Below are 19,276 nucleotides of genomic sequence, written 5' to 3'. Positions count from 1 at the left end.
TCGGGTGACTTACCTACCACATGTATCACAAGTATAATTAAGGCCATGATACATGCTACGTATGTATTACGAGCTTTTTTTGTATGAGAATCTGTCCATACCTACTGCTATCTATCTGGCACATCTTATATAGAAAATGCGATGTGACAGTCCATAGACGAAAAATATACCTTTTAAATATATCGGAAAACATACCAAAAAATAAAAACCAGGATAATGGTAACAGTATTTATTTTCAAACAATGATATTATTCATCAACACTTCTTCTTATGACAATGAAATTAGAATACCTTTGTATTTACATTCTTATCACATCTAAACAGATTTTTAAAGATCATATTACAATATTAGAAATGGTCAAAATAACCTGTATATTAAAAAAAAATAGTCCAAACTATTTGCACTTTGGATTCCACAGACACATTGGACATAAAAGGATTCTATTTAAATATCGTAGTCATGGGTCTTCTACCAATTTTTTTTATAAAATTGCAGAATTAGACCTCTATTACGGTATAGCCAAGATAATTTAAATTGTAACAATATTTTTCTAACCAAGTTCATCTCAATTAAATTTTACTATAGGTACCTGTTTATTTAATTGCCAAGTACCGGTTACAAGTTCTAGTTTGACGTAAGTTAACGTCATTACCTATACGAGGGGAAAAACCGGGTGCTCAATTAAGTATGGAATATTTGTGACCAGTTTTTGTGCAGTGACTAACAAAAGCCGCTTGTTGATTGGTGGAGGGCTAACCTTTAAGGTTTCTTTTCCGTAACTAGTTATTGAAAATATATGAAAACAGAATTCCAAGCATGTGATTCAGTAGTACAGATATGTCCATCACATCAACCATACAGATCCGACGGAGACACCTGCATGTATTGTAATATGTACCTAGCTTTCGTGCGAAAGTATTGTCGCTTGTCAGTAAGGCGCTATTTCCATATAGCTTCAATTAGAAATCAACTTTATCAACAAGCGACAATGTGGTACCTTTTGGTTGAAAACGTCACATATAATGTTAAAATAAGCTGTCTAATCCAGAAAAAGAAATGCTTTGATGCCCTTTATTTTAAGCCAGTTTAAAAAATTACTTTGTGAGTAGCATCATCGAGTTTTAATTCGAAAATGAAAAAAAGTCTTGTGCGATAAAATTATTGTCCATGGTTTCGCCTTATCCGATGTGATAATCAAAATCAATAGTAGATTGTTAAGCAAGGGTTGAAAGCTACTCATTTCTGTCGAGGTAGCTCGAGCGCCGTAAGAGCGCCAATAGTCTGAGATGGAAATGGTGCCTTTCACCCGAGTTAACACTAAGTAGTACATATTGAATGCGACGTAACCAAACAAGACAAGGCAATTTTGCAGAATCAGTACCTAATAGACCTACGGCCATGATTTTTTCCTTAGGACTTACTTGCTATCGGAGACTTTACATGTGTGAAGATAAATAACCCCTAATAGCGAAATAGTACATTTCGATGCTAGTGCGGAAAGTATGTCATTACTTCACGAGTACCGGTATAAATTTAAAAAAAATTGGAAAAGTAATAAAAAGCACTAGTTCGCGAATACCAACTAATTAAAAAATGTTTTTTAATACAGTTGCTCAAAAAGTGCTATTTCACGTAGCTGTTTAGCGTGCGGAAAGTTGGTATTCGCGAACTAGTTATTTTTACTTTTCCAATTTTTTTAAATTTATACTTGTTTAAAAATGAATCATGACTTTACTTACATCATTTTTGATAAAAAGAGATTCAACGCGGGATTAGTAAAATTAGAACAATTACCAATTGTTCCAGGCGGGGAAATAAAGACACTATTTTTCCATTCTGTTTCTACCCAGTTGCTCGTGGGACGGGGGACGCAGAGGAGTACACCACTATTCTGCACTTGAGCAGAAATGTATCACTCTTTGCGCACTTTTTAGAACAACAACGACCCACTTTCAGAGCATGAGATACGAAAAATCATTTCGTGCAATGAATATGTGCACCGCTTTCTTGCTGTGTATCAAGTCCAAAGTTTGGCATTGAAGCTTAAGAATAATCCTTACTACTATGACAATTAAACTAAGGAAAGCTTATGGCACTTTACATAAGTATTATAGTTCCTGCGAAATATTGAATAAAAGTGGTCTCTTTTGTCACTGTAAATAACACGTGTATCTAGGCAGCTAGCTATTGTAGACAATGTTTTAATCCTACTACTTACGTGTTTCTATATATACAAATAAATCATTAAACATGTTTTACATTTGGGCTTGTAAATATGACTTTCACGTCCACTGTACATAAGTACAGTTATGTAGGTATCGATTAATTTTGTTTTTAAGTTTAAATTATTTGAAAGTGTAATGTGTAGCAAAGATAGATATAACTCCGTAATAGATGGATACAGTCTAAGGAAAAAACGTGCCTCGAAAATCACGAAAATTTGATTCTCGATCAGAGGGCGCCACTAGTTTTGGCCTACTCTCGTATAGAGGGCGTTGACGGTTTCGTTTGTTATTTATAATTTTAACGCATATCCGTTAAAGAACATGGGTCAAAATAATATAAAAATAATTAATGCAAATAAAAAAATCATTTATCCATATTAAATAAAATTTTAACGTATTTTTATAAATCTTCAGTTTTAGTTTCAAGGTATGTCGATAGATGGCAGTGAATTTACAGTGGTTACAAAATTTACTATGACAGTACCGCTCTAGGTATAAGTTACTCTATGTGTGTAGGGAAAGCATTTTTTTTTTCCGACAGGTTGTGGTTTTGGTAGAAAAGTAAAATGTTATTAAATTTAACTTAACACGTACTTTTTGGTTTTACAAGTAGATACATTGCATTACAATATACTATACGCTTAAATATTCATTTAAATATTAAGAATAATAACAAGTAGGAAGTGTCCAATTAGGAATCCTTATAAACACAAGAAACATATTTACATAATTTACAAACTTAAACAAACCTAAATAAGTATTTCATATAATACAGTATGTGTTATTACAAGGTAACTTTTCAGGAGTGAATATACAAAACTTAAAATGTTTGCTTTACGAAATAACACGTTACGTCTAAAATTGGCATTTTGTATTTAAAATTCTATTAACTTTCATTATTGGTAATGGTAACTATAGTTGAAGTAGATGACATTCTTATTAACTACACATACAATTAATGTCATCGATTCTTACTAAGCCAGTCTTGCTTTATCAAATCAGCCCCTTTCTCCCCTACCATGATGACTGCGGCGTTGGTGTTGCCACTCACAATAGTCGGCATTATACTGGCGTCTATTACCCTTAGGCCTTCCACGCCATATACCCTGAGCCGTGGATCCACTACTGCCTCTGTATCCCACGACGGCCCCATTTTAGCTGTCCCACTCTGATGGTATATCGTCATAGAAATGTGCCTCACTTGACACTCAATATATTCGTCAGACATAAATTTAAAGTGCTTACAGCTCGGCAACGGCTTCATATACAGCCTGTTACCAAACTGTTTGAAAGGAGATGCTTCTGCCACTTGCACAGCTATTTTGATTCCTTCCACGAGGCGCGCCACATCTAAAGGATCCTCATGGTAACGTGGGTTCATTATCGGATAATGGAAAGGATTGGAGCTCCTTAATCGCACGTAACCTCGTGTGTTTGGTCTCAGCAGCAAAGGCATAATAGTCCAAGCATCTTTATTGGCTATAGGCTTGTAAACAGTATTATAAATCTCATCCGTGAGCCCTAAGATCTTTCTGACAATTTGCCCATTGTCAGACGAGAAAGACGCCGGCGCCATGTGGAACTGAATATCAGGCCACAATCCAGAACTATTTGCGTACTTTGTATTAACGAAGGCGATCCCTTCTAAGCCTCCTAGGGTCGTCATGGGACCTCTCTCGTTTACAACATAGTTCATGGTAACGGGGAAAGCTTGGAAGCGGTTTTGGACGATCGCAACAGGTTTGTCGACTAGAAATGTTAATCCTCCTACACCAACGTGGTCTTGCAGGTTTTCACCGACCGGCAAGTCCTTCAAAACCTTAATTCCGACGTCTTTTAAATGTTCTTTCGGACCTATTCCGGACAGCATAAGCAGCTGAGGACTGTTGATGGCGCCGGCCGATAATATTACTTCTTTTCTCGCGTAAACAACTCTCCTCATGCCGTGTTTCACATACTCGACCCCGTACGCCTTCATTGTAACTGGATGGATTAAAACTCTTGTTGCTTGGGAGTTTAAGGAAATGTCTAAGTTTCTTCGAGTTCTCACGGGTCGCAAAAATGCTTTGGCGGTACTGCAGCGGGAGCCGCGACGTATCGTACCCTGGGCGATCATGAACCCAGTTTGGTATTCTCCATTGATATCTCTGTTTTCATACCCAATTTCGACTCCAGCTTCTACGAAGGCTGCGACTAAGGGTGTTCTCCAAGGAGCTTCTTGAACCGTGAGGTATCCTCCCCGCCCGTGGTATTGACTCTTGGATAAGTAAGGGTTTCTGTTGTCTTCAGATTTGATAAAGTATTTCAAGACGTCCCGGTAGCCCCACCCGGGGTTGCCGAATTGTTCCCATTGGTCGAAGTCGTATCGATTGCCTCGTACGTATATCATGTAGTTGAGAACACTGGAACCGCCCAGCACCTGAAATAAAAACAAACCTTATTCATTTTGTGTTTCATGCCATCTAGCGGTAAGTCTCTGCACTGATATGTAAGAATCGAATAAGAGCCACGGAACTAGTTTTATCGTGAGCGGCGCTCAGCAAAAATGCGAGAGAGGGCGCAGGTAGGCTGTATTACGATTTTAAAAATCGAAAACTTTTTTAAGGTATAACAAAATTGTTTACGCATTACGCTTCATCTGAATAACCATGAAATATTAAAAAAAATATATATTAAGAGCAATGAAATGCTCATGGTGAGATTCCGTTGATGTCTTTTACTTGGAAAAACTGAATTGAGCCCGGTGTTTTCTTTGAAGTCTATTTCCCAGAGTATAAGTTACAACCGGCTACAATATTTTAAATTTTGTGAACAAAACCGCAACTTGTTATATGTCCCACCTTGCCCCTGGGCCAGCTGCAACGGCGCTTCTTGAAGCCGAGGCAGGCATGCGCGGTGGGCTCGGTCTTGTACTGCCAGTCCAGCTTGGTCAGCTGCAGGTAGCCCGCCAGGGACGGCACGTCGGTGATCTCGTTCTCGTCGGGGCCTGGAATGGTCAGACACTGTGACTGCCATCGATACAAAAGAGGGTTTTATCAACTCTTAACCGAGGTGAACATACCTACATGGGCCGATTATTATCTTGCTGTAATTATTCATTGAGTGCTCGCAACTCAGATGATATTATTTAGTACCTATGGTGAAATTGCGCGTATATTGAACAGAATAGGAAACTCTATCTAGGTATCTACGTAATTTTATCGAAATTTGTCGTAAAAAACATCGACAACAAAGTAAAAATCGGCAATTTTAGACATTTCGGCTTATAAATGTCTGTTTTTTTCGGAACAGGATTTTTTCCCGCTAATGGGGAAAATTCATGAGCTAATAAAAAATTAAAATCAATTGAAAACAAACACCATACCGTCAGCAGCAGAAGTTGCTAAGCGGGCGAGGTGTTCAAAATTACCTTGACGCGCTCTTATTCTCTTAATAAATAAGACAATTTATCCTTTAATACCTATACGGAAGATCAGCGCTAGCCCAGCCAGGCTAGCACCATGCTGAGTCGGGACCATTTCGTGGCTTATATTATTTATGTTGTGTTTCCTATGTACGTGTTTTCCTCTTTTTTGCCACGAATAAACGCTATCTATCTATCTATCTATACAGGTCACCTGAATCAATAAACAGTTGTGTAAGACATATATTAATTTCAGGCGAAAAGAAAAAATCTGTGTGACCGGATACTTGGTTTGTCATGGTGGGCCATATCATTTAGAGCCTCAAGCAAACCAACAAAACCAAGTATTTGGGTAAAAATCAACAAAAAGAAAACGAATGATGGACTACTAGTACCTACACTCTGAGACGAAGATCGTCTTATAGACAAAAAAAATTTTTTTTCTGGGTGACATGACTTTAATTTGGTTTAATGTAAAGCTTTGATTGGAAATAATAGGCAAGATTGACTAAATTACAAAACTGTATTTTTTTCGTAGGTTTTTATATAAGAATTTCCGCGAGGTATAGTAAAAAAGACTATTTTCATGATATTTTTTTTTAAACTTTCAATATTATTTAAGTAAAGGCTACAGTTAATTAGGGTTCCGTACCCAAAGGGTAAAAACGGGACCCTATTACTAAGACTCCGCTGTCCGTCTGTCCGACTGTCTGTCTGTTACCAGGCTGTATCTCATGAATCGTAATAGCTAGTTGAAATTTTCAGAGATGATGTATTTCAGTTGCCGCTATAACAACAAATACTAAAAAAGTACGGAACCCTCGGTGCGCGAGTCCGACTCGCACTTGGCCGGTTTTTTGTAACAATGTCAAGTAATGCAGAAGAATTATAAACAAAGATCCAATATAATTGATCTAAAGTTATAGTTTTCCCCTAAATTTCATTTTCCTATTGCACACAGATGTACTTCCGAAATTGTATAATTGCGAGTGACATTTTCCGAATTCTGATAAAGTTTAGGCCTCTACATTCCATCTTCGACACTGTTATCTGTCCATTTTCAGAGTTCCGTATTAAACCTTATTGCAACGTGATGTTAGTCTTATGTCAGCTGTGTTGCTGTGTAGCCATTACGTTAAAAACAGTTGAATAAAACCTTACCAGATTCTAGCAAGAGCGTGTTCCAATTGTGAACCTCCGATAGTCTGTTAGCGACGACGGCACCCGCCGACCCGCCCCCAACCACTATGAAGTCATACTCTCTCCTCGGCTCTTTATCAATCACTCTCGATTCCGGATCATAAGCATTATAGTTGTGGTATGTCAGCGCGCCCAGCAACAGTGGGATCAACCACAAACCCGTCACACTCACGGTCTTCAAGGCTGTTGATGCTAGAAGCACTTGCACACCCATTTTGATTTTAGAATCTTGTAGTTTTTATTTTTATTAGCCAGTTTGCAAGGCTAGTTTTTTTTTGGGGCAGTGTGTTGATGAAGTCACATAAGATATAGTGATAGTGTTAGTGTTCGGTGCTTGTCTGGCGGTTTGCTTCTTCTCATTGGCTTGTAGCTGGTTGGTGGACGACGGAGAACGACCATGTTAGACCACATCGAACTGGTTGCTGAAGCTGCTCGTTTCTCGAACCTGGAATGTGTGAAGTTATTGGTTATTAGAAGGAAAATTAAGGAGTATGCTGGTTACATATCCTATTTTTTTTCTATTCAGGCAGCTCGCCTTTGGAGTAGTCTTCCTGTCATAATTAGACAATCTCCAAACAGGTTTGCTTAAAAAAATCCTTAAGTGAGTACTTTGCTGGTAGTACTAAAAAAAATTTAGTGTTTCTGCTTTGTAAGTTCATCTGATTTCATATGTATGTATATGTAAGTAGGTACATATATGTTTTTGTATCAATATTATATGATAGTATTATGTTAGTACAAGTACCTAATAGTATCATCAAAGATAGATATAACTCCGTAATAGATGGATACAGTCTAAGGAAAAAACGTGCCTCGAAAATCACGAAAATTTGATTCTCGATCAGATGGCGCCACTACTTTTGGCCTACTCTCGTATAGAGGGCGTTGATGGTTTTGTTTGTTATTTAACATTTTTAACGCATATCAGTGAAAGAACATGGGTCAAAATCATAAAAATAACTAATGCAAATAAAACAATCATTTATCCATATTTTAATACATTTTATCGTATTTTTATAAATCTTCATTCTTAGTTTTAAAGTGTGTCGATAGATGGCAGTGAATTTGCTGTGGTTACAAAATTTACTATGACAGTACCGCTCTATCGTATTATATCCTCTGGTATCATGTACCATGGATACCACATGTTTTTGCACCACCTACAACTTATTTGCTTTGCCTAAAGGCTGACTGGTAGAGAATGCCTTATGGCATTAAGTTCGCCTTATGTACAATGTGTTTTCCTATGTGCAATAAAGATTAAATAAATAAATAAGTATGCTAGATTACATCACAAAATGTGGTTTACGATGATCATAACAAACAAGGCAATCAAATATTTAAAGGAGAAATAAGAAACTAAGATTATTAAGATCTCTTCAAAACTTATTTAAACTAAAACCCTATTAAGTTTTAGAAGCACCCGCTAAAGATCTCCACTTAAGTCTTCGTACCTTTTAAGTGCCTTGACGCTGGGCTTTTGTAGATTTAGGTCTGGGGTTGGGAGATTTTGGGTCTTTATATGTACTTTAGCCAGAGTTCAGAAACCGTTATAAACGCAAGAAGGCCGAAAATATAAGATTGGAGCTAGGAATGTTGTAATTCTTGTTCTTTATAAAAATAAACAGTTAAAATTTTTTTATTTTTTTATTTTTTTTATGTAGCAGGTAACTTATTTACACTTATTGTAGCCGAATATTTAGTTAGTATAAACCTTTATTTTTCTAATCATAGTTAATATTTTAGTAATACATATTTTAATTTTTAAGTTTGTATTTTAATAGATTTTTATGTTTCAAAGCTTTTATGAGCCATGTTGCTTGAATTAAATGAATACAATATTGACGTCAGCTGTCGTAACTGCATGAACTGATAAAACATTTTGCTCGCTTGAATGCATGCTTAGCAGTTTTGTATTGTTACCCAACGAGCTAATATAATTTGTCTTTTACAGGTAAGGAAATGCACTGAGCTGTCGAACAAAGCGCCGAGCCGCCGCACTTTAATACAGTAAGTTGTTTTGTGTTCGGAAATTGACAACTTATTCACCTGTCACTTATTTAATAAGTTTTCTTTGTTGTCTAACCTTGCATAAGTTCAGGTTTATTTATAGTGGAAAGTTTAATGCTAATAAAATGTGTATTTATCGTCATTTAATGTTTACTAGCATGGAGCTATTACAGAAATGTTGTTTATATACATAAGCTGGTTTCTAGTTAGTAAAATTATATCATAGATAGAATACTTATAAACTGAAATAGATATCATACACTAAAGAAAAAGTGACCAAGTCCACCGGTGGCCGAGGCAGGAATAGAACCCGCGTCTTCAGCTTATGCGGCTAACGTCCTGACCACTAGGCCACCCGGTCACAGCGGTACCCGTTCCAAATTCTTTGGTGTATGCTTAATCTTTGAAAGGCTAGGCGCCTTTGTCCAACTCTAAGGACAAGCAATTCGTGCTTGCACCTCATATACGAATCCTTTACTGGATTACGGTATAGCTAGAGATATGGTGCTGCCATCTATCCAACTAGGGAACAAATCATATTATTTTTATGAATTAATCAAAATATTTCATAAGAATAATTTTATTTGTTCCCTAGTAGGAGAATACATCTACTCTTTATTGGCACACCTCAGTAAAAACTTAAGGAAATACAACTTAAAGAAAAACAATAAACTAAACATACTAGCTGACAATAAACAAACTAGCTGACAACAGTGACAACAAGCGGTCTTATCACTAAAGAGCGTTCGCTTACAGACAACCTTTGGGTAGCGGAAACAGAACATACCCAAAGGTGTTATACTTTACGTCGTATTGTATCTACCTCGATCTTTTAACCTTTTCGAAACCGTTTCAAACACAAAAGCTGTCATCCAGACGCCACGTCACCGAAGTGTCAAAACTGAAATTGAACTGTATCCATATGCATGTAGGTCTATGTTGCTCTGTGGTCTATGACCGATTAATCGGTCTTTGGCGTTGAACCTACGGTGCGTATATATATATCGGTCATTGGCGTCCAAAAGGTTAAATCGGTGTCACCTGTTCGCTTGTAGAAATGTTACTTGATTTTTTACTGCATTCAACGTATATGTTTCCTAGCAGGTACTTTGTAAAGACGTCCGTCCATCTATATATGTATACATGTACTTATTATTTAAACTGATAACGGACGGACGATCCTTATCTGGCTAAATGTGGAAGGCTTTCGAACCAGGTTGTTTCTCCAGTGAAACTCATTGATCTATGATCTATGATCAATGAGTTTCTATCGAGATCTACAACGTGCAATGTGCATTTACTTCCTAGTATATTTACTAGGTATATTCAGTATACTTATAGTAGTCGTACAGTCGCGAATCGCGATCACCGGTGTGGGTTTCTTCGTACATTTGTAATTATTCTCGCAGGACACTCGGTGGCCTGAATTTAAAAACTTGTCCTGACTGGAATTATATGACATGGCATGTCACAGACAGACTTGTCACTTGACAATTGTCAAATATAATAAATTAACACCAAGGCCACAACAGGCTCCTGTTTCACCAGTTGCTGTGACAATTTTCACCTGTCAATAACAAGTAAATATTGAGGTTAGGTTGTTGTTACTTGTCGATCCGGAAATGTACAGAAAATTTACAGTGTCAGGTGTCAATTGTCAGCGTATTAAAATAGGCACCAGGTGGCGCCGCAATCGAGCACAGTCAATTCTTCACTGGTCACGACTGTACAAAGAGTGAATGGTCCATTTCCGAGCCGCGCGGAAGATATGATCTAATTCTAGACATTAGCCCCAGATCGTGAAAGTGTTCTGAATGTTATTAGGCTGCTGATTTCCTATCACTATTACCTATTCTGTTTTTTACTAGATACATAAGTAACATAAGCTAAAATAAGTTATGTGTTATGTGCTACGTACTGGTTACAAACAATTAGGTAAAATGGTTTTTGCTGTTGTTTTTATAAACCATGTGAGTAGGGAATGAAGTTATGTATGATGTCGACCACTTTTATTGGCTGGAGCGGATTTAATATGAGAATTTTGACAGTTCAGTACAAATCTCTCAAAACGGAATGTTTATTTAGTAAGCGAAAAATCTGACCCGAGCATCCACCTTAACATTTGTCCAAAACAATAACGCCAAATATCGAGGTTATTTCGGCAATTTAGTTCGCCTTTGTCAGGGGGTTATCAGAGCATGGCAGTAATTTAGTTAAATCAGTGTGCTTTATTTTAAGATCGACTTGTAGAAAGAGCTTATAATCTTTTACTGCTTACGTTCGAAATTAGACTTTATATTGTTGTATATTTATAGTTCATTTTGAAAGTGCAAGTAGAAACAACATTTTCAAAACTTTTGTCTATTACGTAATTATTATAACTGGTGTCTGTTTTTGTTTACATGGTCGAGTATGTTAACGTCTCGGTCAACGTACTTCCGATTTTGCAGTAGTGACATTCTATTCAGTTTTAACAAAACTATCAATAGCACCTTCATTAATGAATAGGTAAATGGTATTATTGGCATTGTACCTAAGGATAGAGAGAAAAAGGATAGCAGTTTTTATTGCCCTTTCGTTACTAACTTATTTGTGGCTTTCCATCAGATAAGGGTCCTTATGCTTCATGTGCATAATGATTAAGGACCCTTATCTAATGGAAAACCACATTTTATTGAATAGGATAGAAAGAAACATCGTAAAAAGTTGAAAGAGCTCGTAGTTCTCCAATAATTTCATATAAGTACTTAAGAAGTTTTAGTTAAGGGCAATATAAAGTTGCTTTTTTTAAATAAAATTCTAAGTTTACTGTAGATACTAGTTTTCATAGTTCTTACAATAATCGCGCTGCACTTGGCTAGCAAATACTAAAACCTAACAATGTCATGCAAGGCCCGGAATAATCATGTTCTTAAGCAATTGTTTTCATTGTTTTCAATAATACGAATGTGTCGTAAAGTTTACACAATCATATACAATTGATAACAATTAAGATATTGCAGCACTGCATTGTGTGATTTAGCATTACATGCATTATATGGCCTATTCTTGTCTTGTGCCAACCTCACAAACATGAACTGTTGATCGTGATTTTTACCCTTCACTATTATACTCCTACAGATCACCGGTACAGATGTAAAAAGTTGCGGAAAGTTTCCCCAAAAGTTGCAATAAATCTGGGAAATTTCAGGAAAAACTCACAGGAAACAATGACAACTTTCATTATGGAAATGGAAAATTTCGATTTTCATACAGAAATAGCTAGGGAGCACCTCTGTGGTGACCACGAATTGTCTAATTTGCTCCATCAAAACTACCCAGTCCGCATCAGTACTGAAGGATCAGTAAGTCGGAAAGTTTCCAAAATCGCGAATGTTTCACTTGGAAAATTATCGGAAACTTCTCACATTTTTGTATAAGAATCGATATTTTACATTTCCATAATGAAAGCTTCAATTTTTATCTCAACTTGCACATCTAAAGATGTTTACTCGGCAGTCAATGCTTACTTATTCGACACAATAAAAGTGCTGTGATTCAGGAAAACCGTTTAATAGAAACGTGAGCATGTCTTCACAGTTCATTTTATTGAACGGCCGAGTTGCCTATTTAGAACCACGGAAACCGTAAAATTGATTTTTCATTGAATTTACTTACCCACAAAATGTTAGTGGTATTATTACGTCAACGTTATATGACGAGTTTGCGTAGATTGGTTAAGTCAATAGAGAAATAACTATGTGAGTGGGTATTCAAAACTGATTAGGTATTTTATAGAAGATAAAAAAACGAAAATTTCTATTCAGTAGGTCTTTTAGTAGTAGTAGTAGTAGTGATTTGTATTAGGACTTAGTGACCAAATATACCAAACCAAAGCCCATATTAGTCAGGGCTGGCCAGTATTTCGCCCAAAGAATTAGCATCGCCATTCAACGGGGAAATGCGGACAGCCTGTTGGGCAGCACACTGCCCGGTGGCGGCGAGTTAGAGGATGTTTTTATTTGTAGGTTTTTTAAATGTATACTTTTAGAGTAAGTATGTAAGTTAACGATTTTGCTGCAGATTTTACCGCTGTATTGTTTTGTGACGAAACCTGCGTGTTGCGGATATAAAATTATGGTCTGAATAAAATTTATACTTAGTCACAAAATTAAGCTATCAAAGATTTGTGTTGCAGAGGATTTGTATTATATTGTAAGCTATCTTTTCTACAGAACCACCGCGCATGCAGGTCTCAAACATGACATATATTTTTTCATATTTTTACTACTTATTACCTACTTAAAACCTTTAAATAACTAAATCATATGTTCTGAGGGTTTCTCGCCTTAAAAACTCTAAATATTACAACGTTACCGAGGGTTGACTAGTAAAGAATATATTCTGGCATTATGCTTGCCTTTTGTACACTTTTTACTGTGCAATAAACTTAATACATTAATGAATAGGAAAAAGAAAAAGCTTAGTTATTAAGGAAATAGACCTGCCAGTCTTCAGATTTGTTTTAACCGAAGATATAGCATAGCCTGAAATACACAACGCCACTCATCTATTATTTATAAATACCACCGATATCCGTACAGACACTATTAATACAATTTCAACAGCAAGTAAGCAATCCGTAGATAAATTATTTGGAGGAATTTCTATAAGTATTGTTTACACTGTAGGTATGTTTTATTACTTACATTCTTCTTACTTCTTTTCGAACTATTATAGTGCCAGCGAGATTTAATTTGTATCTTCAGTTCCAATTGTGCAACATTTCGGAAATACACAGAACATAGACGTTGAATGAATCGACAACACCATGACGAATGGATTCGATTATTTGTCGAGCGACTCGATTCGCCTCCGAGTTGAATGGTTAGAATCATTGGAGAACTAGCAGTGGGGTCGGTAACCGTCCGGTCGGGCAACGGAACTGGGCGCCTAACCAAGATAAAAATCATTGATAGAACCAACAAACACTCGTAAGAGTCGTAAGTAAAATAATGTATGTAAATACGAGTAGTTACGTGACTTTTTGTAGTACCTATCTGTCATCCCGATTTTATTTGTATTTGTTATTTGATACATTTTTAGGGTTCCGTACCCAAAAGGCGAGTTTTAGTGTCACGCGGACCGTCCGTGCGGATTGCTTCGCACCGGACCAATATGTATTAAATTCAGGGAGCGTTTTAGAGTTTTAGAGTGGTTCGCGCGTACGACCGTCATACAATTTGGCGGTGCGGAGCGATCCGCACGGACGGTCCGCGTGACACTAAAACCCGCCTAAGACTCCGCTGTCCGTCCGTCTGTCTGTCTGTCCGTCTGTCACCAGGCTGTATCTCATGAACTGTGATAGCAAAACAGTTGAAATTTTCACGATGTATTTCTGTTGCCGATATAACAACAAATACTAAAAACTTAATAAAATAAATATTTTAGTGGGGCTCCCATACAACAATTTTTTTTGCCGTTTTTTGCGTAATGGTACGGAACCCTTCCCTTCGTGCGCGAGTCCGACTCGCACTTGGCCGGTTTTTTTCTTTTCGTTTGGCGTTTGTTGATGTACGATTGTCATCTTGGCTAAGGCCCCTGGATAGAGTTGTCATTAATATTGCAAGCGCCATTTAATCACAAATTCATAAAATCAGTGTGTCTTTTAGCGTTCATAAAACTTGGGAATTCCGAATGAATGTGGTCAATTGGACATTACTGGAACCTACACTTCATTTCCACAACCTCGTATGTTATTATTTTAGAAAAAGCAAACTTACTCTCTATAGGATTAAGTTTAAAATTCATATCCAAATATTCAATGACGTTGAGAAATTGGAGTTACAACATCGTATAATGACACGTTGCATCCGCGATGCGGCTTATTAATAAACAATGTCATGTTATGTCACGAGCCACAACCAGTTTGTCAATCTGAGGCAATAGGCGAAGGCCGTTGGACAGTCATGGGTTGTTTGTTGGCTTAATCATCTTGACATTGTGTTATTATTACTTAAATATTCACTCAAGTGTTCCTAATAGTAATAAAAGAAATGTGACTCCTCCTTGAAGCAATTTGCTCTTCTATTGTCAACTGGCTAACCTAACCTCTTAATTTTTTCTTATCGCAACTGCTTATATAAATATCTCATTACAAAATTTTATAAAATTATATACATCGAATAAAATAAATACAGTTAGGTAATATAGATTTAAGTAAACAAATATTGTACGCCTTTACAGGCAAATTATAGTGATTCCACTAAAATACATGTCATGTAATCCACCTTTCTGTAACAACCTATAATTATACAATAAATTATTATCTTATCTTATCTAATAATAATTAAGTTATGTTAAACGATTGTACTATAATTTTTAATTAGGTAATCACAACCATCATTTTCTCGAATTTGTTTTTAAGTACCGTAAACTCAGGTAACTATAGTCCTTAAGTACAACTATGGTACAATTTTTAACGTTGATTCTTAACGAGCCTTTATGATTTGTACTCGTTACATTTATTTTGGAGCTTAGATACACTAATGCTCTTTCTAAATTATAAGCAACATGATTTGAAAAATACTTATACATATTTTAATGGAATTTGGACCATATTGTAGGTAAGTAGACGTGTGCGCCGCGCCGGCGTGCCGCCGCCGCCGGGCATTTTTGCCACGCCGCCGCCGCCGATAAATGATCTGCGTGAAATCGGCGTGACCTTGAGTGTTGTTAATTAGCTATTCCAACTGGGTATTTGGATTACAATAAGGATTTTTTTTTGTATTATATATATGTTAGTTGTCAAATATTCAAAAATTCAATTATTTTCCTCACATACGAAGCAGAATAAAATTCCTTTTCACATCACCTATTCGAAAAAGGGCTTATTCTTCCCTGCTAGGAGGGATCAAAGTGGCACTTTTCTTCCCTGCTAGGAGGGATCAAAGTGGCACTTTTCTGTTCTTAGACGCGCTTTTTTTTTATTGTATTAAATTTATTTAGGTAATTGATATTTTGGAACAATAATTTCCTCATCCTGATGTGAAAAACAGCATGTGTCACAAGGTAGCAAAATTATTTCCACCTTGGGCGTTATCACTTGAATTCCTCACTACGCTCAAGATTCTATTTTAGAACCCCTCGCTACGCTCAGGATTCTATTTTAGAACCCTTCGCTTCGTTTAGGATTCAATGTACTCCCTCGCCGTAAATATGTCGTTTTGCTCCCTCGTGACACAATCTATTATTACTGTATAACGCTGACGACAACGATTGCCGATAAAGTGACAGCAAAGCAACACAACATTTGTATTCCAGTAGCATCATATGTCACGATGAGCATTATGTCAAAAGGCGGTCATCGCGTGCGTGAGATACCGGCCGGCCGAAGTGGTCCACCGGGTGAAGGCCGAAACGAAACGCTTTCACTGTTGCGCGTGCGATCTGACCGGCGGCGGCGCCCGCGCCGACCTCGACGACCTTGAGGAGGTTATGCATCCATATGTTACGGTTGACTAATTATTTATTTATAGTGGGTTAGAAATAGTATTTTATACAATCGTGATATAATAGAGAGCTTTTCAGTTGAGTACCGTGTTTAAGCAACGAAGCTTGCTGAGTTGCTTAAGGTAAGGTACGAGATTGAAAAGCTTGATTATATCACTATTGTATACAATACTTTTTCTACGAGACAAAAAAATAACACTTTCAACTAGTAGAATCATATAGGTAAACAAACCAAAAGTATATAGGATACGCGAGCTGCCGCAGCCCGCGATATCTTCATACTCGTACGCGCCCCGGCCGCGGCCGCCGCGGGCCCGGCGCCCCCGGCGGGTTAGTCAACGACACCTCCTCGTAACTCATGAGGCCCTAGTACCTGCTCCTTGCTAAATTCAATTTTAAGACAGTTTTTTCTCGATTTTGGCCACCGTAGCCTATGGAGACTAACAAGCCACGCTAAGAGGTTTTCGTAGGGTATGGATGTTGCTATATGAAGGGTGTCACATGCGCATTTCTGACTTATGAAGCAATTGTTTCTACTACAACATAAAATAAAATGTTTTTGTTGGCCAACCAATAACAAAGCAGATGCGACGCAGCAGCGTGTTTAAGTAGGCTAATTTGCATTGAATCGAGTCTCCTTAAACAAGAAATATTTTATCGAAATGTATGACATTCTATTTTCAAAATTTTTATAATTGACTAAACCGTATCGATAAAATTCTTATGCTTGAGTCGGAAGTGCCATAGACTATCCAACGTTGAAAAGAGTAAGGTTGTAGTGTAGCATATCAAGTTGTAATACACAGATTATACTCGACGAGTAGAAAAAAATATATTTTGATTGACTTCTTACCTAAATAATAAGATTTTTGTCAAAAATTTCAGTTTTGAACTTTTGATACAATATCGCTGACTGTAGGTACTTTTCTTTCCACAGGAAATTAATAATCATCGAGACAATTCTAACAACCCCAAACGCAAACACAATTAGGTTGCGTTGTTTTATCATATAGTTCAAATTGCCACCTCCTCTCTCCATCATCAGAGCATTCAGAGCAGCTCGAGGGTACCATAATATTGTATTGTCACCCAACTAGATAACATATGTATGCAAATTTTCAGCTTCATTGGAAACCGGAAAGTGGGTCATATTTAACTTGCAAAATTTGATTACAGACAGACAACGTGACAGGTAGAATAAATAAAAACTTGTAAATAAAGAGGGTATATAGTTCGACTTTTAACTGGGTGTCCAACAGACGCCGACGCTGGTAAAAACTGGTCTGTACTGTAGCCGTCGAAGTGCATCACGGTAAATAGACAGGTACTCCAGTACCTACGAGATGACAGTTCGCTTTAGTTAAGCACATACGAGTATGTACCTATACAACACGTGAACATATTGCATCACTTAACCCTTTTTTTAGTTAACTACATTTCCCTTTTGTGTCTGTCGATTACTCTCCGGAGACAATCGACGCCACCCCGGATATGATCTCCTAAATCACCAACATTAACCTAAGCATGCATTACGACCGCGAGCTTGTCGCAGAATGAATTACCACCTCTCACCACAGCGCAATTATTGTGTACAGCTTTTTGACTTCGAACTAACTTCTGACGCGTAAGACGCCTACAGCAAAAACTCGATGTGGTTGCGTTGCTTTGTAATAATCGAAATTAAACTATCGTGAGACATATTTCAAAATATTTAGATCAGTCCTGTTTCACTCACTATTATTTTTAGTCGCTTTTGGCGACATGTTTCGGATTCTTCGGGAATCCTTCCTCAGGCACGAGTGTCCGCGGCGGCGGGTGCACGACGTACAGCCGAGCCGCCGCGGACACATGCCCAATGGCTTTGTGTATTTTTTGCATGCCTGCCTGAAAACTGCGCTGTGCGTAGGTACCTTACCTATTAGACTTCTTCGATTTTAAATTCTCGAGGTACTGGTTTGGATACATCTACTTGTACTGTTTATTACCTCTCTTCAGTTCCTAGTTTGTTATGCAACCCTTTGTTCTATATAGACAACCAGTACAACTAATGCATTCAAACAGCTCGGCTAAGTAAGATGGGAATGTCGTTAAGAATACACGAGGTTAATTATGATTTGGCTGTGGTTTGGAGTGACTGATACATATGTAGCTGGTTGTGGAGAGCAGGTATTATTGTTCTTAATTACTCAGTGTTATTTTAGTTCGTTAATGGAAAACTGTTTTCACTTTTGTAACTTAAGAGGGCCGACTAGTAGAGTCGATGTCTAAAATGTCGAATGGCGTCTTGTATTTCTAGGAACTCGCCGTGATATTGTTGAGTGAGAGAGTTTTTCGCCTCCAGAAACGTGCCATAGGTACGCATCATCTCACGAGTGCCGCTAGATGCTCCGGCGAAGCTACTGTTCAAAAAACTAGGCATTCTCACATTACCCGCAGTAGTAATTATGCAAGTGGCTGTGTACGTGCGTGAACACCTTACGTCCTATAAAACGAACGCAATGGTATACGAGTACAATACGCGAAACGCACACAAGCTCGTGGGTATTAGCCGAAAACTTGCGAAGTCGTCCAAGCTAACTCACGTGATGGGCCCAACGGTCTATAACAAGTTGCCATGCATTGTCACTGAGGCTACAAGTCTGCATAGCTTTAAACGCCGTCTAAAACACTGGCTTATTGAGCGCTCGTTCTATAATTACAATGAATTTTTAATGTATAAGGGCAGCTAGTCCTTTTACGCTTCTAATTAGATACATATAGTTATATATTAATCATACTGAATTTTATTATTTTTATATTGCTATTAAGGATGTTATAAAAATTTCAATGAATTTGTGACTTTACTATTTATGTACTTAATGAATTATTGTAATTTTTAATGTAAGTTATTTTACTGTTATTTTAATATGATGTAACTTAATCGATGGACTTTACTGTATAGTAATT

The 19,276-nt window shown here is 37.2% G+C and overlaps 2 protein-coding genes across 6 annotated transcripts in view; one reads left to right on the top strand and one right to left on the bottom strand.

The window, feature by feature from the left end:
- LOC134750242 (flotillin-2) overlaps positions 1-19,276 on the top strand; it is a 470,025-nt gene that overhangs the window by 105,221 nt on the left and 345,528 nt on the right. The gene's annotated exons all lie outside the window — the stretch shown is intronic.
- LOC134750205 (glucose dehydrogenase [FAD, quinone]) overlaps positions 2,854-19,276 on the bottom strand; it is a 34,828-nt gene continuing 18,405 nt past the window's right edge. For both annotated transcript variants that reach the window (XM_063685337.1, XM_063685336.1), the window contains exons 3-5: positions 6,791-7,274; positions 5,067-5,212; positions 2,854-4,645 (exon numbers count right to left, since the gene is read on the bottom strand). In XM_063685337.1, coding sequence (XP_063541407.1) covers positions 3,188-4,645; positions 5,067-5,212; positions 6,791-7,043 — 1,857 coding nt within the window. In that variant the 5' untranslated portion in view covers positions 7,044-7,274 and the 3' untranslated portion in view covers positions 2,854-3,187. The remainder of the gene's footprint in view (positions 4,646-5,066; positions 5,213-6,790; positions 7,275-19,276) is intronic.

This window comes from Cydia strobilella, chromosome 19 (assembly GCF_947568885.1).
Source record: "Cydia strobilella chromosome 19, ilCydStro3.1, whole genome shotgun sequence".
NCBI classification, from domain to species: domain Eukaryota; kingdom Metazoa; phylum Arthropoda; class Insecta; order Lepidoptera; family Tortricidae; genus Cydia; species Cydia strobilella.
Note: the sequence above shows the minus strand (reverse complement) of the source record. Positions and strands in the feature narration are given on the sequence as shown.